A 24,357-nucleotide genomic window follows, 5' to 3' on the forward strand; every position below is an offset into this window, starting at 1 on the left:
CAATTGGCCAAGTAATTGGGTGATTGAATCCCCCAAAACCCACAAAATCCTCTCCACCTTAAGCCCAATTAGTCAGGCTACAGTGAAAGGAAGCAGGCTTGACTGCTGAATTGGGCCACAATTGCCCAACCCAACGCCTGATGGAGTATGACGTCATTCACGTTATATTTTTTTGTACCAGGCGTGTGCGCTTCACACGCTCATGAAGTGCGAGTTAATTGTCCAAACCTGCAGCATTAGGGTCCAACCCTCAACCCTTCGATTTGCACTAAGTTTCTATCCTACGGTCCAAATTTTTCTATTAAAAAAAATTTTAAAAAGGAAGAATCCAAAAAAAAAAAAAAAAGCTATTACCCTTTTGGCCCACATGGCACAATATGAGTCATTGGATTACAAAAAAAATGTAATCCAACAATTCATATTAATTATAGATTATGACACGAAGCATGACAGGGTTGGTTAAAAATTTTATTTGAAATTAAACAAAAATTTATCTTTTTGTTAATTTTTTTTATAAAAAATTATCTTTTGCGGGATAGAGATGCACTCGAATAATTACTATTCACTAAGGTAATAATTTCTTGAGAACTTTAACGAAAAGCTCTTGGTACTGTTCACTTTAACGAAAAACCACATTTTTACACTGAAAAATCAATCTTGATGCTGTTCACTTTGCCTTTTATTTTATCCTTATCATTAAAATTCAAAATTTTCATACATTTTTCATTAGTTTTCTCTAATTTCTTTGCCCAATTGCCCGAACACTTATTAATAGATTGGACGGGATGAATCAAGGACTGTTTTTAGTTCTTTTTGAAAGGCCTACCTCGCACGATCATCATCCCTCAACAGGGTTATAGCCAATCATTTTGCTTATCTGTGCGGAGAGGTTTCTAAACTTGCAGCATTAATGGTTCAAAGTAACTAATGGATTCGTGTCTCCTTTAGAAAAACAAATTGTATGACACGAGATTACAGACACGATGATATTTTGTTCAATAATATAAAAACATGTAAAAAAATGCTAACACATCTTTGTATTATGACACAGGCCGCCACGTGGCGCGGAACCGCCCATTAACAAAGAACATTAAGCATTAGGCCTTAGCCGACGGGCCCACAAGTATAACACTGAAAAATTGATAAAAGAAAAAAAATTTGTAGGGATGCTCCAAGTCGAGGGCTCTTGTATTTCCTTTTGGTTTTGTTTTTTTTATTAGCCACCTTAAACTCTTACATTATGTTTAAATGAAGAAATTTAACATTATTAAGAAATTTTAAAATAATGGAAATTGAATTGACAAGATTTTATTTTCTAGAATTTGTGAATTTTTTTATTTGGTTACTAAAAGAACAATGGAATTGAATATGAAATTTGTTATTTTTAAGCTCTCAATCATAGAAATTGGGAAATGACACCTATGTACATGAAATTAAAACTTGGGAATTGGAGATCCCAAATTCCAAGTTTTTTTCCACGCGAAAATTCTAAATTTCTGTGTTTATGAATCTAAACAAGAGAATTCGTGCATGTCAATTTACAAATTCCGACTTTTATCTAAATTCCAAGTTTATTTCTCTCATCCAAATTCCGACTTTTATCTAAATTCCAAGTTTAGGGTACGCTTATTGCATTAGACTATTTTAGACCGAATTAACTTGAACTTAGTTAGATTGACTAAGCATGAACTAAGTAGAATAAAGATAATGAAGCATTTGATGAAATGTCAGATTAAATTACAGATTAAATTATTTTAGAGTTAAAATACTTTTTTTGTCCTAATTCATTTTTTAATATTTTATTATTATTAATGCACACTTTTTGTATTTGACTCTCACCCCCCAAGTCCCTCTATTTTTCTTCTCTGGTTTGCGTTCTGTTCTTCACAAGCCCAGATTTTCTCCCACTAATAATCAAACCCATAAACTTTCTCTTCTTTTCATTTGCTTTCTCTTCAACTAAATCCCATATTTCTCTTCTATTAATTTACTTTCTCTTCAGGTCATACCCTTGTTTTTCTTTTTCAATTTGCAGAGGCTTGGATCGTCGGATTTGCAAATTGATTTCTATTGATCTCTGCAAATCGATGAGTGGAAGACGACTGAGGAAGTCGAAGCCTCAGCACGATGATGATGCGAAGCACTGGTCTTAGCAATCCCATCTTTTTTTGCCCGGCCTCGCTAAGCCCAGCTAGTGAAGAGTTTAGTCGGAACGAGTCCTAGCTAGTCCAATTAAGCTCAGCCCTGGCTTGCGCCAAACACGGATTAATATTCTTTGTAAGCCAGTCTAGTCCAGTGAGGCTTACTCGCTTAAACCCAAAACCCCAAAACCCTCCGGCGGCCACGAAAGGGGTTGCTCAGCCGTTGCAGAGAGACAGAGATGCTTAGGGGCGGCAAGAGCTACGTGTCAGCACGTCCGGCCTTCGCCACCGACGCCAAGCGCCTCCTTGTCTGCACAGGCACCGCCGTCTCCATATTTACCACCTCCACTGGTTTGCAGGTTTTCCAACTTTACCCTCCTTTTCCTCCTCAATTTACACTCCAATACCCCCTCCTGCCTGACAATATTCGATTTTTTTGTTTATTTCTTTCTTGTAATTAGATATCGTCCTTGGAGGGTCACAATGCATCGGTCACCTCCGTCATAGTAGTTCCCGGCAACAAAGCTCTGAGCTTCTGCTGGACCGCCTTTGTTGACGGCACCATTCGCTATTGGGACTTTGCAGTCGCTGAGTTGATGAAGACCATTGATATTAAAATGCCCATTTTCTCTATGGTAGATAGCTTTGCTGTTTTATTCTAGTTTCTTTAATTTTGTGTTTGGAGCGGAGAAATTTTTTGACGGCGTGACGCTATTTGGTTTTGATTTTCAGGTTGTTCCGTCTACAATGGGCCAACCTGTGAAGGAACACAAGAAAATGATTCTAATGCAGCTCACGTTTTTTCTTGTTTGTCTGTTGAAAATACCAAGTGCAAGAAAATACACCAAAGCCATTGCATGGACAGATTCGGAAGTGTAATTTGACTGAATCTCGTTTGGCTAGAGGTGCTCTCTCAGAGGTAGAGCAATAGCGAACTAGAAGTTATTTGACTCTAGATTTTTTTTCCTATACATTATATGTGATATTTGTGAGGTTTACTTCCGGTATGCATGGAAATGAATTTATGAAGGGAACAAAAGAGAAGTGCTATGATATGATTTATTGCATAAAAAGTTACATTGACGTGTTTAGTGCTTTTCTTATAGGTTGATAGGTATGTGCTATCATGTGTTGTTGTGTATTGCCTGCCAATGTAGTAATGTTCTCACACCCTATTTGATGCTGGTGTATTGTTACTCATGATCAGAACTTGAAGGATATAACAGTCGAAGTCCATAACATTGATGCAAACATGTGTCTGTGTGAACTTTTCTATAATATACTGATTAAGAGCTAGTATTTGTTGTGACCAATTTCCTTTATATTATCCAAGACTGAAAGAATTATTTAATTCCCTCTCAGGAATTCATTTAACTTTTTTGAGATGAAACTTCCTTTAAGAGATACATGAAGATAATCCATTCATTCTTGAGTCCTTTATCAGTATCTTGTATAGGAATAGCTTTTACTTAACTACATTAAATTTGTTGGACATCTGAATCCATATGAAAGGAATTGGAACCCCCACCCCCACGGTAACTATTGTTATTTAATTCCAATACTTTTTCTCGTATTGCAATTTAAGAGGCATGAAAAATTCACAATGGGTTTGAATTTGACAAACTCGAAAACCAGACGCTATAACTATCAGTCCCTCAGGAAAATTCTTCGGCATCCGGTACAAGCGGAAGCTTCATATATGGAGAGTCCCTGCTATAGACTCGAAACTCATGATTGCTAAGAATATTACTCTGCATCATACAAGAAACTTTAACGTTCTTGCATTTCATCCAACTCAGACAATTGTTGCCGCGGATGATACAAGTGGGAGAATTCTAATCTAGACAGGATTTGGTAAAGGTACATTTTCTGATGGTGGCAAACTAATGAAAGGAAGATCAATGAATAATGAGGATGAAAGGGATGGAGTTAGGGGAGATGACGATGCTCATGCTTCCTCCACATGGCATTGGCATGGTGCTGGAATAAGTGTTCTTTCTTTCTCTTCTGACGGTGCCTATTTATATTCAGGTATGTGGGTTTTGAGCGAATTCAGGTGAAACTCGCCCTGGATTATGCCTTGTTTTGTCATGGATTTCTTACTTTAAAGCAATGTTTTAAAAGGCTCGCCTCAGAGGGTATTTTTTTTTTTTTTTTTTTACTCCCAAACCTAAATTTTGGGTAGGGTTTTAATTGCCTCATACCTCTTCCTTGCACTATCATCTCTCTGTCTTTTATTTTTATTTTTATTTTTTTTATATAATGGATGTGTGTGCTGTTTGTGTGCATGGTTATATGTGTGCTCATTGTGCTTTTCATTCTCTATTTTATATATAATATAATATATGTATATATATGTGTGTGTGTATTTATAATACATGTGTGTGCTCAGGGTGATTATTGATTAATAATCTTTTTTTTTTTTTAATGTAATATATGTTTACAGTTAGTGTATTTGTTAAAAAATTTAGGTCTTGTGAGGCTTCGCCTCATGCCTCACGCCTAGGCTGGGCTATCCCTCGGATGCCACGCCCACACCTCACGCTTTTAATACATTGCTTTAAAGTGACATATTTATGACACATCTATCTTATCCGAGTGGAATGGAAGGAGTTTTTGTGGTCTGGCAGCTAGACACAGGAAAAAGAAGTTTTTGCAAGTTCTTGCCCAGAATTGGATCTCCTCTTCGATATTTGACTGATTCTCCAGACCCTTCACTTTCTTCTGTAAGAAAACATCCAATTTATTGGGATGGAGTATCGTAGCATAGTAATGCAGTCTCTGTGATAAAGAACTAATGTATTCTACTGTTCACTGATATATGGATTGTAGATATCTTGTGCAGATAATCAAATTCATATACTAAAAATGCCCTCAATGGAAATCTTGAAGTCTATTTCAGGGATCAAGGTATTTGAAAATTCTCAGTTTGTTTTTATAGAATACATAAGAGGCTTCCTTTCAAGGCCATGCTATTGTGTGTTATTGACTATTGAGGTAATAATGATTAGAAGACACGTTATATTGTCTTATAGGAACCACAGATTAGTAGGTTACATTATTGACAGTGCACATCTTTAGGTAGCCACACGTAAGTTGCATATAGAATGCTACTAAGAATAACAAAACCTTGTGGAGTAGTCCTCAATTTTGGAGGCAAACAACGTGCAAATAAATCAGAGTCAAGTTTCCTCTAAAACAAATCAGAGTAGACTGTACCTGTTGTTGTGAGCCAAGTGATGAAATCCTGAAATCCTACTCAATATTTTCTCTTTAAGAACCTTTGGAATTGGTAACAAGAGTCTGGGCCCTGTGGTTTGTTGCATAAGCATGCAAAAACGACATCATTAAGTCACCATACCTTTGCCGGGGGTGAATATCCATGATGAAATTTCTTCTTATAATTACCTTGTGACGGGCCGTAAATTTCTTTAACCTTGGATGCAGGGTGAAAGCAAATTTGTGCTTGTGTGAGATAAAGTGAGCTGGCGTTTTTAAGCTACTTTTTTTCTTTCTTTCATGAATGTACCAGGATACATGCTCAGTTTGATAGATTCCTTCAGATTCCTTTACCTTTGTGTACTATATGTCTTTGTTGTTTCGGCGGCTTGTTGTGAGGAATAAAATAGTTTTGGCTTCTAAATAGCTATCTCTACTTTTCAGCTTCCTTATTCAGGTCCAGAGATATACGACGGAATATGCAGGCAAGTTTGCTTTGATCACACTGATGGGTTGGTTGCTTTGCGTACAGAGAATTATCGAATCCAGTTCTACACCTTGTTTGATGACCGTGAAATGTCTGAGGTGAAGATGTGTTTGTTGTTTAATTGATATTTCAATGGATAATCAGATGTTGAATTTTCTACGGCAAGCGTTGTTTTTTGAGAGAGAGACAGAGAGATTATAAGTTATGATATGTAAGTGAAATTTTTCTAACTTGGACATTTTGCAGGTTCAAATCTGTGAGAGAAATCATCAACCAGGAGATGAAGTCAGTAAATTGCTCGTTTTAGTTTCTAGCTTGAGATTTTTTGTTTTCATTCTTCTAAAACACGACCATAATTTGACCATATCTTGGGTTATTGCGGTCACTGGTAATAGTGACTTTGGTGTCTCTATCTGGAGATGGCTCTATGATGAGCACAGTTGAAGTTAAGCTTCCTGAAGAGGGGTTAGGTGGTCTTGTTTGTCTTAAATTTTGGGCATCAGGGTCACAGAATAAAAGTTTCAGCCTGTCCACTGTTGTTTATGAACCTCAAAGTATGGACCTGACTGATCTGTTGTGGATTTTGATGTCTATATGTTGCTATAATACTAGTTGCAAGCCCTGCTTCTGATAAATTAGTGACTGCTACTGAACTTGCTAAGAATGAGGAAAAACTTGTATCTTTTTAATTTAAAGTCTCTTATCTGATGTGCTTCAAAGTGTTAATTTAAAGTCTCTTATCTTATGTGCTTCAAAGTCATGATGATAAATATATTTGTTAGTTAAGTAGCACTGTCATTTGTATCCATGATACGGACTCGAGGTAACTGTTAATATTTTGTGTTGTATAGGGATGCCAGAATTTCTTCCCTTGCGTGCCATCCTACTCGTCGTAAGGTTGCCAGCTCATCCTATTGTGGGGATTTCAAGGTAATTTCTGAATGATTTGTATGTTTGCTTTTCTGAATTCTGTTTTCCATGAAGTTTACGTTTTGTTTCACTGTCTCAGATTTGGGTTTGCAGTGATGAGATTCTGCAGAAACATGAGGTTCTGCAACATTCTGGTTGGATGTGTCATGCTGTAGGTTCATACAAGTATGTTCCTACTCTTTCTAGGAAGGAAAAGCTTTCATGTAGATGCGGTCACTGTGTTCTTGCTGAGAGTTAAAAATCCATCATTTCTTGAAAAAGAATTTACTAACATAAAGAGATTATTAATTCATGAATGGCCAAAATTTTTGGGGAATTATTAAGATTTTATTGTGTTTTACAAACACATATTTTTTTTTTTATTGGAGTTGGATGTCAATCATGATATCTCGAACTGAATATTGGTTAGTTGTAGTAGCTAACTCTGCTGTGTGAATTTCTTGTTCTGGTGTACTTCCATAAGGGTTTTGATATTGTAGTGTTTTAGAGTACTGTTTTTATAGGCAAGAGGAAACCTTGTCATCTGTTTCGCACTCCATTTTTCTTTTATGAAAATTTGTTTTCTATATAAAAGTGGACACCTCGGGTGCGGAATACAACTCATGGAAAAATGGGCGGGGGATAGAGTACCAGGGTAAAAAGGAAAAAGGAATGATGTACATTTTAGATGCTTTTGCACATGTAACATATCCTGGTGTTCAAAACTCTTGGTTTTTGGTTGTCTTTGTAACATATCTGAACTGCTTTGATAACTGTATCTTATGGATATTCATTTCCTTCTCAGGAATAAGCCAATGACAGCTGCTGTATTTTCTGGTGATGGTTCTGTTCTGGCAGTTGCAGCCGAAAATGTAATCACACTATGGGATCCCGACAACAATGCACTTGTAGCTGTGATTGGAGAGATGCAGATCGTGATTGTTTCAGATCCCAATCGTCTTTGGATTAATCTTTCATCAGAAACATATGTTATTTCATCTGAATCATCATATTAGTGTGTGGAAAATGTGGCTTGCCCTTTCTACTTGTAATCTTTACACTGGGTTCTAAATCATTATATCAGACGTCTTTGCTGCTCCTGGTTTAGCATGGTGGTCTTAAGTTGTCCAGGTATGGGTTGTCTTAAGTTTTTTTGGGGTATGGATGGTCTTCAAATGAGAACTAGACATCTTGAGCATGGTGGTTGTAAGTTTTTTGTGGTATTGGCGGTTGTAAGTTTTTTGTGGTATTGGCGGTTGTAAGTTTTTTTGGGTATGGGTGATCTTCAAATGCCTGAAGTAGGGAGTATCTTCAGAATATACACCCTTTTTAATTATGCTTACCACATCATTTTGATGCTGGTACACTCAATAGAGTTGATGGAAGATACTGAAATGTAATTCAAACCTGCTCTCATATAATTTTTTCCTCAGCCAATTGTGACCCTGTCATTTGCTGGGAAATCAGAGTGTCTCATGTCTGTCACTCAAGGTTCAAAACCGCAACTATCGGTGTGGAGCATGTCAGAACTCTCTGAATCTTGGTCATATAAGCTGCACGTAGAAGGTCAGAAGCTCTTTCTCTTTCTCCTCCTCACCCAGTGTGCAAAGAACTTTTTAAATTGTGTCATGTGTACTTTTTTTCTCTTAAGGTTTTCCTAATAACTTCAATGTTGTTTGTGTAGTAAATGCAACTCAAGTGATGTAGTTTCATCTTTGTCCTGTTGTACAACTCAGTTTAACGCATACACTAAGGCTGCGTTTGGTACTTGGAAAGAAATTAATGGGAAATGATTTCCCATGACTTTTCCTGGGGGAAAGGAAGTCTAAATTTCCTTTCCTATGTTTGGTAACGATGAAAAAGTATGTTGAAATGCCACTTTATTTGGAATATAATGGGCATTTTTAATTGTGAATGACGACATAATTGTCTTCAAAAGAAAGCAATCAATGCTCTTTTTTTAATTTTAATTTTAATTTTTTATGTTTCCCATGGAGAAGGGAAATGGATACCAAGGGGGGTTGAGGGCTTCACTTCCCCCCAATTTTCCCATGGGATAGGAAATCATTTTCCAGGCTCCCAAGCTTTCTTTTCCACATACCAAACGTAGCCTAAGGGCTGAGGAAGCCCCTCAATAACTGCTTCTCTGGAAACCGTGTTTTACTAGCTATCAGCTTGTATGGTTTCCCAGGATAAGAACTAAGTAATAGATTAAACCAGCCATGCACGTTTATAGCTCTTGAAGTGTTCAGAGCAGCACTGATAACATTGAACATTGTGTCCCATTTATAGTGTGGTGACGACAAGCTGAATGTTCCTGTATTTAATAATTGTGACAGTCATGTCTCTAGTGTTGTACCTTCATTTGTACATCTGCTATTTCTAATTTTTTTTCAGCTGTTACCTGTGCGGTAGATTCATCAATGCAATATATGACCTAGTAAAGATCAAATATTGTAAGGATCCAACAATGCTTTGTCATCATTGCATGTACTAGTAATGAATCTAGACTAATTGTTGAAGATTCGGAAGTGAGATTAGACACTGGAGAGATAGGAAGAATTACCTCAAGTTGTGAGTTGTGATGGATAGGTTAACAAAGGTGATGTATCAAATGAAATACTAGAGTGATGGGAACAGGAACTTTGAATTTCAGAACTCAAGGGCCTTCAAAATCTAGAAGATCCAGATTGTGGATCAATTTCTATAATTAATACTGAATCATTGCTCTAATGAAAATCATGATTAGGTGTTGCAAATGAATTCTCAGTAAAGGAAGGCAACTGAACCACAATGGAAGTTTAATTGGACTCGTATGACTCTTTTTGAACCTTGAGACACTGAAACTGACCTCTTCATCATGTATCTAAGAAAAAAACATTGAGTAGACCTTGGTTGCAGCTTGTTCACATTATATGGCCTTAAGAAAGGATAAACAACAGCTCCAAAGACTTTTAAATGTTACACTTCAGGGACTCGGCCAAACAAAAGTTGATATTGTGGTCTCATGCTTAATGTCTTACATGGCATTTTGTTATTAGGAATGCGACATGTGAACAAGCATGATAACACAATGTTGAACATTTTGGACTATTTTGGAGATAGACCCAATCCCTCATAATGAACATTTTCAAACAAGAAAGTAGCTTTAACTTGCTTTACGGGAAATGCTGCTACTTTTTTTGCTATGAATACAAAAGGAACACAAGGATGGACATGAATCTGTACTACCTGAAATTTCTCAAGTCTTCAATATTGCAGCAATTACCTTCTCAGATGGGTGTCCTAACCTTTTATGCCTAACGGAAGTCTGAACGTTCTTTCCAAGAAAAGTAACATATATTTCCAACCTTGCAGCAAAGGAATTTGAGAAGACATTCACTGGAATCGTAAAAAAATCCCTACCATCACTCTGTCCTTGGTACAAAATCACCCATTTTGTCTTGTCCTGTATAAAGAATACAACAGTCTCACATCTAAACCAACATCTATTATCTTTACAAAGCTTTTTAACAAATAAGATATTCACAATACTCTTAGGCACACATAAAACATTTCTCAATAATAAGGAATTATTGAAAGTAGATATGGTAGTAGAGCCAGTATGAGTCAATGCCAAACCTGCACCATTCCCAGTAGTTATCTTTTCATCTCCATGGTCGGGAGTGACTTGATTGAGATTGTTTAAAGTGACTGTCATATGGTATGTTGCACCTGTGTTAATGATCCAATTATCACCTGCTGAGAAACCATGACCATTATCATTTGAAAAACTGGAACCAGAAGCTTCGTTATAGTTTATGTTAGCCTGAGCGGTCATTGCAGTAAGAGACGGTGGTGGTGGATTGCCTTGATATACATAATTGTTCATATGATAGCATTCAAGAGCAATGTGCCCTCTTTTTCCACAGATTTGACAGACTATATACCTAGAAGATTGATTATTCACACTCTCATACCTATAGTAACAATTAGGTACAATGTGCTCCATTCCAGAACAAATTTGGCACTCAGGTGATATAGGAGATTTGTAATTAGTATTTCCACTTCAATTGCCCTTGTTAGAACTACTTCCAGAGAAAGAACTTCTATACTAAGTGCTTCTTCCATTTCCAGAGAAACTATTACGTCCTAAGTCCTAACCTATTATTGAAGCCTGAGTAAGGTTTTGAAAAATTGTTCCCATTAGCAAACTTACTGTTAGTAAAATTTGCTCTTTGTTGAGGATGAAAAGACTTGTGGCCATTGCTCATAAATCCAGAACCTCCTTAAAAACCATTATCAAGCTAATCTCTATGATACCGTCCTTGATATCTTTGAGAATTAGAGCTTTCACCGTGTTCAAACCTCTGATATCCACCTTCATGCCATTATGAATTGGAACCTTCTCCTTGCACATACATTCCAGCCATGGAACTTGTCATTGAGTGCATTCTTGGCTTAATATTCCCTTCTGCTACAAGAAGTTGAACATTGAAATCTTTTAGAGACATGGATTTGTCCTTCGTAAGAATTACTGTCTTGATCAACTCAAATTCAGCAGACAAACCAGATAACGTTGCTATAAGGAGATCATTACAATGATCTTTTCTCCAGCAAAGACCAACCGATCCATTATGTCTTTCAATCTGAACAAGAACTTATCCACAGATTCACTACTTTTCTGTGCAGTATGAAACTCAGTCACATGAACCATTGAAACAGAATCAAGTCTTTCTTGTAAACTGGTCCAAGCTTCCCGAGAAGTCTTGCAACCAAATATATTTTCCATTGCATCATTTACGAGTGTAGCAATTAATAAGCTTGAGTAAAGCCGAATCCTTTTTCACCCATTCTTTATATGCAGAAGTAACTTCCTTTGTAATACCAATTTCTGTGCTAAGGACAAATTTGGGTGGACATGGAGAATCAACAGTACAAAAATAAAACAAATTACATCCCCTATCACAGATTGAAACTGATAGCTCTACTTAACAAAATTATCATTTTGAAGTGTTACTAAACCTCAATTTTAAAAGTTGATTAAGCCATGATTTCAAAATCCCAGAAACACAAATTGGCTAAGAACAGTCTTGAGTGGAAGCCAACACAAGAAAATTCCAATTGATTTTCGGCGATTGGTAACATGATAATAGGACTCCACAAATGCAGAAAATGAAGAAATACAGTATTGCAGAAGAAAGCTAGAAGCTAGAGAGAAGAAGAAAGTTGAGGAATCGATAGATTGTTTGCATTAGATTTACTTGATTGGTACACTGTGATATACAACAGTATTTATAGCTCAAAGGAGCTTCTCTTACAAGCTGAGGAACTTAACAGACTCAAGTGAATCACTGTCTAACTGTCTTTCTAACAACTTTGTTGAGCTGGCAGATGAGCTAGATTAGTCGATGATAATCAAGAGTGATAAAGTTGTATCTACTTTGGTCGATGGAAAAAGTTGGGCAACAAATTGCATCTCAAATTCATGGATCCCTCCCAAGTCCTAATTATGATACTCTAATGAGATATATAGTACAAGGAGGAATAATTTTGTTACTAATGACTCATTCTTCACTAAAACTAATCCCTGGAAGTTCCACTCTCAATGATCCCCTAAACATATGCAGCTAACATTTAACTCTAGATTTAGGTACATGACCATCCTTGCGGAAGAGCCATGCGAATCGTATTGCATGTCCCCGAGGACACGGAGATACCTATTATTTTAATCAATTGATAATGTGATTAATTATTACAAGTTGCTTATCAAATGTTGATGACAGCCCAACAAGAAGTCAGATTTCATTGTTTGGGAAAATATTGTCTGAAATGGAGTACCAGTATACCATATATATCTGGTACTCGGTAGATTTTTTTATTAGGATATTTGATTTATACTCTGTCAATATTTGGTATAAAATTAATCTTGAAAAGTGTAAATTAGTAAATTACTAAAGATTAATCACCTCCCCTTCATCCATGGTGTTAGTAGATCTCTATTCAAAAACTCATTGTAAACACAAATATTCTATATCAAATGAAATGAGAACACGTGTACAAAGTAGATTTGTATTGATGAATTTGTAGGGTTACAATCTCTATTTACAATTTTCCTTTGATTCAATCTTCAAATTTGATGTAGATGCGTACGTTATTGATCCAAGGGTTGCGGTGACTTGATTTCGAACGAACGATTGAACGATTGCTTCAAGTTTGGAGCTTCAAACAATGTGTGGATAGTCTTCACCTCAAGTTTAGGGCTGCGGCAAAGGGAGTGCTGATGTAGAATCGAACGTCGTTACAAGTTTTGAGTTTGCAACAAAGTCTTGAAGGAATCGGCACAAGTGCTTGTTGATTCTTCAAGGGAATGCTTCGGCTTTGGTTGTACATTCTTCGAAGAGAGCTTTGGCAGCGTATTGGTCTTCAAAGATTTAGCAGAGGTTCTCATTTTGTGAGAATTTCGGCCCATTAATGTAGAAATTATTGACCTTCAATGTAGAAATTGTCGACCCCTATTTGTGTCTGGGGACCTTGTATTTATAGACTTCTCAAAGATTTCCTTTGGATGGACAATTTCATCTTTTATGCCGAGTTGTACTTTAATCGAGAATCAGCGAGGAGGTTGTCAAACAAGCTTACAACCAGGTTTGATACATAATTCATGTTCGACAAGGGTCCGTTCGAGACCCGACATTTCATGATAACTCCAAGCAAAACAATCTTTAAACTCGTGAAGTAATTGATGGAGTTCAACTTTCATGGCATGGGGCAATAATGCACTAATAAAGAGCGGCCAAGGATCATCGGCCGTTCCAACATTTATTTCCTCTAGAGGATCCTTTACTTGGGGTCGGTTGTCGTTGAGCTCGGCTGGTGCATCCTGAACTTTATCCAACGATAGTACCGGGCCGTTATCTTCTTCGGCCAAAAATTCGATTAAGTTGATGCCCCAATACAGGTGCTTGGCAATAGCATACCAATGGGCCAGCAGGCGTTCCATTGTGGATGAAACCGCTGCCCAACGCCTCTCGCTTTTGATGTCAATCATCAGTGGTGGGGAGTAAATTGGCCAAACCGAGTCTCGCCAAATCCTGGTGGACAGTCTCGACGCCTACCTCGATGGCTTTTTGGATTGAGATCCGGGTCGGCCATCCATCTTCATTAAAACCCTGTAGGGTAATATAGCCGATGTTATCATCATAATAGCGGGCCTAAATCATGTTGGTTTCAAATGGCTAAATGTCGGCCGGGTGGACCACAACTGATTTACCATCCCAAAAAATGAGAACTTGATATAAAAAAAGAAGGAATGCAATTCGTTTGATGAATCCAATCCTTATCGAGCAAAGCATTATATTCGATTTTGGAGTCGACGTTAAAAATGCGATCATGTGATTACGACCTGCGATGTTTACCTCTAGAGGGAGTACCTTTTTTGTCTGAGACTTGTCGCCAACAAAGTTACTCATGGTTATTCCTAAAGGAATGAGTTTGTCGGTGGATCGTCGTAATGCTTTCATGACGGATACATGCATGATGTTGACTGTTGCTCCGCAATCAACGAAAATTTTAAAGATTGGGTAGCCTTCAATATGGGCTGTGACATACAACGGTTTTAAATGCGGAAGATTAGTCAACGAAGAACGGGGAAACAAGATATCCAAGGCTGTTTTAAGTTTATCGTCGCCGTGTGGTAACTTATCCTCCGTCGTAGTGACGAAATCAACTTGTGTTGCTTCCTCAGTGACCACATCGCCATCCAAGGAACTTGGTTGGCGTGTAGTCAGCTGAAATTCGGTCGGTAGAACATGGATCATGCTGATTTCCATATTTTCAAGGACTGAAAGGCCCATTGGATCCTGGTCGTCATCTTCTGGAGTTGTAAGGACTATATCATCGTGTGTCGGAGCGTTCGCGGCCAACTCGCTGTGTGTCTCAACATATTCAAGCGCTTACGCCATACAATCTGACGATATATCTTGTTAACTATCGTCTTCGGGTTTGCATGCATCTAGTGTCGAACTCTGCTCCTGCCGTATTTTGCGAGCTCATTCTTCATAGGCGATCCGGGCATTCCTGGTGTCCAAGTAAGCGTCCAGTCGTGCCACACGCTCTGTCTCATCGGCCGTTAAGCCGAACAAGAAGACTATCGAAAAAAATTCGAAGTGATACCGAATGTGTTGAAGGTCTTCAAGAGAAAAAGGGAGTTCGGCTGTGTCAATATCCTTGTATGGGTCGACCTCGAAGCTGAGAACCTTAGCTTCTCGAATGTGCTGGAATCTGGCTTTCATTGCTGGATCAGTGGTTTTTTGGATGATCTACTCAGCATCAAGGCAAGTTAATGCCAGGTCAAGAACTTCTTGGCAGGCCTTCGGCAACCCATATAAGTCGTTAGTGGAATATTTCTTGTGAAATTCTTTCATATATTCCAATGATTCGCCAAGGAATGGAAGGTACAGATTCCGTCGAACTTTGATTAGAGGTTTTTTCAATGGTAACGGAGGCAATTGGCTTTCGGCCTCTTTCTTAAATTGCTCGAAACGAGCTTTCATTTCCCCGGGCCGAAGAAGAAGTTTGATGCACTTCTCAGTTTCTTCAATGGTAGTTTCGAAGTCCCGATTGGTTTCCTTCTGCCCTTGTAATTCAGCCATGATTGTTGGGGTTGGCCGATCATCTCCGCTTCCTGCCATCTCTTTCGACTGCCATTTAGTGGCCGAGATAGGCTAGGCAACTTGTCGTCGAGCCAAGCAATCTATACGCTGACGTCGACGTTTCTGAGATTTGGATAGCGAGGTATACATGCCGGTAGGAGAATTGTAGCTGTACCAACGTTGGTCACGTGGTTCAGGTGGCCTGAAGGTTTTTTTATTTGCTGATGAGCTCGAACTGTTGGAATTACGGGAATAATAGTCCTCGTTGTAAAACGGTGTGTCGAAATCAAGGCGCCGTTTGACCAATGTAGGTCCATCTGTCTGTTTCCTTGGGCCGAGCCTGTTGAATACTTTCTGGCGCTGGCCTTCACTAGGTTCCTTTGAAGGTTTTGCTCTAGTCGCCGATTGGTGTTATGATTGTTGCATCTGCATCGGAGACAGTTTCCCCTTGGGCTCGGTTAATACAACGCGTGCCTTACAATTGCTACATAGAACTATCGACCCGCCATTTCCATCTTCGCTGGAGTCTGACATGGACTTGACTATGGCAGGTCCTGAGAGTTCGGTGGGTGGTGCATTAGAAAACAAGTCAATCTTAAGTCGAGGTTGGGAACCTTTCTTTAGGATATGTGGTACTATTGGCCAACCATTTTCTTCGTTGTTGTAGTTCAACATTGGTTCAACTATGCCCGGTCCTGATAGCTCGATAGATGGCGCGTTAGAAAATAGATCGATCTTGAGTCGAGGCTGGGAGCTTTGCTTCCGGATGTGTTGTACTGGGGTAAATTCGACCTTCTCTTTTCCATTTCTTTTAAGCAAACGGGCATCTACCATGCTGACTGTCGCTGAAGGGAATGGATCCGTATCAACCGTCATGTGTTTTTCAGGAAACTTTAGCTTGCCTTTGTCAATCCAGCTCTTGATATCATCACGAAATATGACACAATTGTTTGTTGCATGCTTTGTCGAGTTATGGTATTTGCAATATGTCATTCCTTTAAGTTCTTCGACCTTGGGAATATTATGCCCTGGCTGAAGTTTAATAATCTTCGCTGATAGCAATTGATCAAAAATTGCTTCAGCCTTTGTGATATCAAAGGTATAAACTTTTGATGTTTTTGCTGTTTCTTCAGTGGCCGAGCGGGTTTTGACTTCTTTGGAATTAATTTGAGTCAATGCCTTACACACGTATGGTTTATCTATTACTATCTCGGCCGTGTCCACGCTGACGTACTGAGATTCCTCGCCTTCGATCGACGGGTAATTGACTGTAGGTTTTTGTAAATCGTCCCTCGAGATGGGGGTTTCAACATCTTCTCTTCTCGGAGCAAATAGTCATATTGCTCGACATGCTGGGCTAATTCATACATATCCCGAAAGTTTGCCCCTAGAAATTTCTTTTTGTATTCTATATCGAGTTCGTTCAAAGCAAGTCTAACAAACTCAACTTCAAGGAGGGGTACTCGGCACCAATTCCTGGCCGATTTAAATCTGGTAAGATAATCCATTGGTGACTCATCAGATGCTTGAGCCATCCTTGCCAACGAAGAAACTGACATTTCCATCCCTGGCCGATAAAACTGCTCGTGAAATCTCTCGACCAATTCCTCCCAGCTTTGGATGGAATTGGGTGGAAGGTTGATATACCAGGCAAATGTTGAACCTGGCAATGAAAAACTGAACAGTCGCAGCTTGTGAAAATCACAGTTGACATCTCCGCATTGCGCGGTGAAATGGGCCACATGTTCTAATGAGGATAAAGACGATTCTCTAATGAAAAGACTAAAATCTAGAATTTTGAAACCTTTAGGATATTCGAACCGTTCCATGTAAGCTGGATATAAGTAGATGAATTTAGGGAACTTCGGCCCGTTTTTCATAGCCGAATCAATCATCCGCTGGACCTTGGTTATATCGACGGACGTTACTTTTACTTTCTAGTCAAGTCCATCTGTCCTGCTACTTAATCCTCTTTTTTTTTCTAAGTCAATTGGCTTGAGCCGAGTAGGAATTGGCTCGGCCTGTACTACTGGCAACAGATTATTCCTTGGTGGCAAGTACCGGGAAAGATCGAATGACCTGTCGTCGCAGACCTTGCTAACTAGTATTTCAAGCAATTTGTTTTGTACCTCACTGTTACTACGTATCACATTGTGCAGTTTATCGATTCCTCGACTAAACGTTTGTTCAACCACCCTAGACTGTTCGTCAAGTCGTCTTCAAAGAAACGATCTTGTTGGTGGATCAGAGCCTTCACCATCATCCTCATCACAGACCTTCACTAACCCTTCATTAAGGACACAGGTGTTCTTGTTGGGGATTTCTAGACTGCAAAGCTGACCACCTAGACCAATTTCCTTTTCTTGGCGAGTCGCGCTTGTGGACTCAGGTGTCACGGCACTAAGTGGATTCTGTGTCTGTGATACACTTTGTCCTATGTTCTGAATTAGCAAATCGGTTGTTGATTTTTCCATAGCTATTTTCTTTTTAACCGATCGTGTTTCAATTGGCATGAACTTCGTAGTTTAGCACTGGGTCCCACTGGGCGTGTCAAAATGTTGACCCTAAAAACTACCAAGCCTACGTGGCGCGTAGGCTGAGTAATCTATAAGCTAACTACGTCCTTTGGTTGAATGCAGGGCGTGCCAACTCGTCGGTCGAGCTCGACCGAGGAGTAAAATTTATTGATGTTGCGTTAGTGCGTGGCTGACTTCTGCGTTTCACGATTACGACTGAGGAAGGAACACATCTCGACCTCTTGGGTTCTCGAACCTGAAGACAAGGCTACTATTCTTACGAAGTTCACAAATCGTCATCGTTGTTGGATTCGGTCACAGTGATGGTATTTGTCAAAGTAAACTCACATCGAATAGACACCAAGGTGTAAGGGCACAAATACTCAAAGCGGATATATATCTTAACAATAAACATGGTTCAGCTATCGGAATGCCGAACTCTAAATCCCACTTGAGAGTATCCAATCATAAACCAACTCGGCGTGCAATGTGCCGAGCCTAATAAACTGTAACACCTCACTTCGCCGAAAAGGCTAATGATATGACCTCGACCAATAAGGATTCAGAAATCCTTCTCGGCCGAAACTTGGATCAATAACCAGTCACCCTCGACGCAATGCTATCTTTGCCGACTGAAGATGCTGCGAGACTGGCTGGTTCTACGGTGACAGTGCTATCTATGCCGACTGAAGATATCTCTGGTTGCCTTCACAGTGTTGTTTATCCAAACTGAAAGTGGGTTGGCGAAAAAAGAAAAGGAAAAAGTCTCAAGGTTGTTGAGAGAATTTGCGCGGGGCAATTGTGTGTTGAATTGGAAGGGGCTTGAACGATGCACATCCTTTTCTATTTATAGCACCAGGCACTTTCTAGACCGAGTTAAAACCCTACTCGGATTAGGATTTCTTCTTCTCATCAAACACCATCTCGACCAGTCCTATTTTCACTATGACTTTGAACCTATTCCTTTATCAAACTGGATTCACTTCTTATCCATATCTTGCCGAGACTCCTTATTGTGCCAGGATTCAATTACTCGTCTCGCAGCATGACTTGACCGACCTATATTAGAAAGCCCATGAACTAAATGATCCACAGTAACCTTTTTTGTACGGCCTTCCGGGCCGAGAATACATCTAGGCCCAAACCAATATTCTGGGCCCAAACATATATAATAATAATAAAATTGACATAAAGTTCGTGCCTAACCCCTTTTCTTTATAGCTCTTCAACATAATTATTACATCTAATTAACAACTTGCTGTTGATATGGAATCGTGTGGTGAAATTGAGAAGTAAGCGTTGCACTCATATTCTAGATCCTCAAAACCCCAAAACTCATCTACTTCTTCCTCTGCCATCTTCCATCTCTCTTTGTCTATTTGCCCTTCTGATTCCATCACCTCCAATACCTGCAAATATAATGGCAAATTAAATTACTATATCGAATGTATTCATGCCAATTCTTCATTTTTTTTTTTTTGAACAAACGATGTTATCTTCACTAAGAGGAGGGGATCAGTCTAGCCTCACAATGAGTTAGTAATAATGTTAATGCACAAAACCGGAGGTCTTGGAACAATGTAAATCCGACCGTGAATCTTCAAGTAATGTAAAGAACACAAGATGTATCGTGGTTCACCCCAAGGTTTGGGCTACGTCCACACTGATATTGTATTTATCTGAGAGGTGAGGAAGAGAACCTCTGAATATGAGAGGGGATGTGAGAGGGGTGAGAAGGCTTAAGAAATGGTCTCCCCTAATTGTAAGGGTGAGAAGTCCTTTTATAGAATAAGGGCTCCTCACTTATTACATATTTGCCCCTCAATTTATTACATAATTACATTTGAGTCTCCCGAGTATTTGTACAAAATCTAAATACGGAGACCCTAAGTATGGTATAAACAAATCTAAAGACCTCATTTACAAGTAAAGAGAAATATCATTAGACCGTAGTACTAAGTGACCATCGTTTCTTAAAGTTGAACCATAATATTGAACCATAATGTATTTTCTATATACCATAACAAGTATACTAAATCCACAAACTCATTGATTAGATTGGATAATGATTTTCGCACGCTTTTTTTTTTCTTATGCTTATCTCTTTTTATTTTTGTCTATTAAATATCATAAATAATTAGAAGTGTGCAGAAGGAAAAGATAGGTGTACAACCTACAACATAATTATGATACAACTAATTTTTATATACTTCTATCTTAAACTCATAAATTTATGCAAGGGGAAATGATATGGATGAACTTGTTGTGATTCACATTGTGCAGTTTTGCGAGACCAAATTTTTCAAACCAAATAATGTGTCACCAATAAGAAATAAGCACGTTAATCGATACTTAATTAATAATCCAATCATCTACAACCATATCATTTATTTTACGAATTTTGTTTAAAAAATTTGATCTCCCTAACAGCACTCATGTGTTATATATGCAAATGAAAATGACTAGTGAAGATGACATGGGTTAAAAAAAATGAGACAATTAGGACCCACTCGCCTAATCAATTTGGTGATCACATCTAAATCTTTTTTTAAATCATGGTGCATGATTGTTCCTTATTATAGATATTCACCAACTTCCAAAAGGAAAGGTAATTATAATTAGTTTCTTCTTCTTTCAGGCATACAACCGCATACCATAAATGACTACTTTAACTAAGGAGGTCATGTAGTAATGTGTTTTTTACGGCTTAAAATGCTTTTAGGTAATCAAAACTAGCACCTGGGATAAATTTTGATAATTAAAAGTGTTTTTAAATTATAAGCATCTTTTTGCGTATATAACAAAAGTGCTTTCAACAAGAATAGTTTCGGGCTAAAGTACATTGTACAAATGTCAATTTTTTGCGAAAGAATAGCTAGTTAGGTGACTGGTAAATCAGAATTTTACGATTGGGAATTTGCATTCATCAATATGACAATTGACACACAAATGAGCTTATAAATAAAATAAATAGCTACCTCGTTCATAGGAGGGCGCCATGTTGGAGATGCTCTAATGCAGAGAGATCCTGCAAAGGCGAGTCTTTTCAGCTGTGTAACATCAAAGGCCCCTCTAAGCCTTGGATCTACTAGCCTTTCAATCTCCCCAAGATTCAAAATTGGTTTTGCCTGTTGAAAAACCACAACAATTTGCAAAATATAATATATACCTTTTCAATTATTATTCACTTAATTAGTCTTGCTAAGATGGAAGGGTGGGTTCAAATAACCGAAAACCGAAAAAAACCGAAAACCAAACCGAACCGAGGCCGAAAAAAACCGAACCGAAAAAAAACCGAACCAAAACTGCCAAACCGAACCGAACCGAATCTGGCTGGTTCGGTTTCGGTTTTTAAGGTTCGGAAACCGAACCGAACCGAACAGATATATATATTTAATTTTGTTTTCAATATTATAAATAATTTAGTGATACAATCATAACAAGACATAACCTGTTACCAAGTTGGTTTGCTTGAAACTTTTCAAGCCCCTGTGCATGGGTTCGAATCCTCATGCCTCCAGGGTTTCCGAAAAGTTTTTTAGTTTTTTTGAGCAATCAACAACCTTTTAACTTAAAATTAAATATAAATACTTAAAACCTGCTGCTGTGAGGAATCGAACCCCTTCCGTCCAGGGGGGATAATTCCTTCAAGCCAACTTGACTGTAGGCTTTGTCTTGTTATAATTGTACCAGTAATATATTTATAGGTTTCTAATATTTAATGCTTTATAAAATTTCTTAAGATTAAAAACCCTAGCCGTCACTCTCCCAATCCCATTTCGGTTTTCCCTTTTCTCAACCACTCTCTCCCCTCCGCTATTTCCTCTCTGCCTCTCTCTCTCTCTCTTTCTCTCCCCTTCCTCTCTTCCTCCAAATCACTATCTCTCTTTGTGGATTTCGACGGTAGCAAAGAGGAGAGCCAAACCACAGTGGCAGTGGAGCAGTCCAGTGGCACAACATGGGACTGATGGGCAGTTGGGACTGATGGGCAGTTAACGGCGGACGAGGGCAGTCATTAATCGTTGTAGATCCATGATCCATGGTTCTTTGTTTTTGTGTTGTGTTGTTGGTTAATTTTCGTTTGCAGATTTTTTTTTTCAATTTCGTTGGTTCTGAACTTCTGATGAATTTGATCTGTAGCTTCTAAATTTCATGGTTTTGCAATTTGTTTTGGGTATGCTGGATTTGGTTAGGTAACTTCATTTATGAACACTATTAGACTATTAGTTGAGGTTTGATTAATTTGTGAGAGTACATACGGTTTGATTAATTTGTTTTGGGTATGCTGCTGCTGAAGCCTGGATTTGTTGTGGCTGTTTTGCATTTTTTGGAGGAAAAAAAAAAAACCGAAAAAAAACCGAAACCGAACCGAAAAAACCGAACCGAAAAAAAAACCGAACCGAAAAAAATCGAAAAAAATTTGGGCCGAACCGAACCGAACCGAAATTTCGGTTTGGTTTCGGTTTTGGCAAAAAACCGAACCGATAAGAACCGAACCCAGCCCTAGATGGAATAGGATAGTGACTTGCATGCACCTCTCGAGGCGGCGTCTCAGACAAATATTTTATTATATTTTGTGGAAAGCTGAAACAGATGATATTGTATTTTTAGCTTGAAATGTTGAGGGGTATATGTAAGTCCATCCTGTCCGTGGAATATGGTAAGTTGCAATAAACAAAAATCATATAATAAGATTTGGGAGGGTTTCCATTACTTACCCAGCCATGTAAGCTTTGGTTAGAGCCATCCACTGGTTTCCTGCCTGAGATGAGCTCTAATAAAATCACTCCAAAAGCAAACACATCTGTTTTCTCATCCATAATCCCATGCATATAGTACTCTGGTGCTAAGTGCCTGCACAGTTATATACAACATCATCGATTAATCAACAATAACAACAACAAAGCTTTATCTCACTAAGTGGGTTGGCTATATGAATCCTAGAACGCCACTGCGCACGGTCGATTAATCATTTAAGAAAAATGGTATTTAGAATTTTAATAAATCATGGATTTGATGTTTATTCAGACTTACCCAAATGTCCCTTCAATTGGAGCAATTGAATGATGAGTCCATTGAGATGGAAGCCACTTTGCCAGTCCAAAATCTGATATCTGTGACATTTCAAACAATAAAAAAACATCACATTCAATACATTGGTTTCAAATCTTGGTTAAGAAGAGAGCAAGAGACTACGATTCTATGTGAACCTGTGGTTCCAAATCTAGAGTCAATAGAATATTTGTGGACTTTATGTCCCTATGAATTATCCTTCTCTGGCAGCCCTTGTGCAAATAGCCGAGGCCTCTTGCTCTCCCAATAGTTATCTTGTACCTTGTTTTCCAATCCAGAGGTGCCAAATCCTCATCTGCAACAAGGATTTCAAGAAAAATATATTATCATAGAAATTCAAAGCCCAATAAGCAAAACAAGATTTCTAAATTGGTAAATTTGTGTCAGAAAATGATTTATGCGCACCTTTTTAAAGAATAATCAAGGGCCAGAGGTGCGCGGAAATCATTCCCATATAAGTTATGGTGAAATGTTTACCATGGAGAAGAGAAGCAATAGAGCCTTTGGAGGAGAAATGGAAGATGAGATAAAGGCCATTATCAATACAACAACCCACAAGAGACAACACATTTGAGTGGCAAACATGGCCAATGGTCCCAATCTCATTCAAGAACTCCTTCTCTTTCCTCTCATCAGTCACAGTTTTTGTGAGCCTCTTCACCACAATTTCCTCACCATTTTCCAGAACTCCTCTATAAACTTCTGCATACCCTCCTTTCCCAACCAGATTTTTTGCCAAAACCCACATGACAAAATATGAATACTATATAAATTTCAATCACCCAAAGAAAACCCTGAAAAGATCAAATAGGTTTTGAACGAAAACAAACAAAAACCTACCTGAGCTAAAAACATTTGTGGCATCAGAAATCTCTTCATAGGAGAAGCATTTCCAAGTGGGTCTTGGAGAAATCTCTTTTGCTTCAACATTCTTCAGGATTTCATTGTTTTCTACACCTTTGGAGCCATTCAGACTAGTGACTTCCTCTAAGCTTCTCCATTTGAGGGAGAATAGCCTTTTCAGGCTGTTTGTTCTAATGTATTTCATTCCTGCAAATTTCTGAATTATGAAAAGCACTTTCTCATATGCAGAGCAAATGGGCAATTAAGCAACAAATCTCCAGCCAGAGCCAGCTCTCAAGTGAAAAAGCAGAAACAAAGGGGACCAAATTCTCTCTCTCAATTTATGGAGAAAGAGGCAGAGAGAGCAGGGGCAAGGGATGTCTGTTTCTTTTGTCTTGGTTAAAACTTCGAAGGAAGTGATTTGTCCTGTTTTTGTGGGTGTGGGTGTTGTGGGACTTGGGAGGAATGATGGTTACCCATGCATGGGGTAATTTACTCTTTTTTTTGGGGGGGGGGGGTTGGGGGACTAAAAGAAG

At 38.5% G+C, this 24,357-nt stretch overlaps 1 protein-coding gene and 1 pseudogene across 3 annotated transcripts; one reads left to right on the forward strand and one right to left on the reverse strand.

The window, feature by feature from the left end:
• The first annotated feature begins 1,827 nt into the window (after window positions 1–1,827).
• LOC126609257 (uncharacterized) lies at window positions 1,828–9,197 on the forward strand (annotated as a pseudogene).
• A 9,902-nt stretch (window positions 9,198–19,099) lies between these two features.
• LOC126606505 (probable receptor-like serine/threonine-protein kinase At5g57670) lies at window positions 19,100–24,157 on the reverse strand. 3 transcript variants are annotated; one of them, XM_050273892.1, is made up of 7 exons: window positions 23,819–24,157; window positions 23,456–23,689; window positions 23,116–23,273; window positions 22,940–23,019; window positions 22,624–22,759; window positions 20,884–21,033; window positions 19,100–19,314 (listed from the first exon to the last, which is right to left on the reverse strand). In XM_050273892.1, exons 1-7 carry the CDS (start codon window positions 24,024–24,026, stop codon window positions 19,153–19,155), a joined length of 1,128 nt encoding a protein of 375 aa, XP_050129849.1. In that variant the 5' UTR covers window positions 24,027–24,157; the 3' UTR covers window positions 19,100–19,152. The 3 variants fall into 3 exon arrangements, with proteins under 3 accessions (XP_050129849.1, XP_050129848.1, XP_050129850.1); XM_050273891.1 differs by having other exon boundaries at window positions 23,456–23,692; XM_050273893.1 differs by lacking the exon at window positions 23,456–23,689 and having other exon boundaries at window positions 23,819–24,142.
• Window positions 24,158–24,357: the final 200 nt, after the last annotated feature.

This window comes from Malus sylvestris, chromosome 16 (genome assembly GCF_916048215.2).
Source record: "Malus sylvestris chromosome 16, drMalSylv7.2, whole genome shotgun sequence".
In the NCBI taxonomy this organism is placed as follows: Eukaryota; Viridiplantae; Streptophyta; class Magnoliopsida; order Rosales; family Rosaceae; genus Malus; species Malus sylvestris.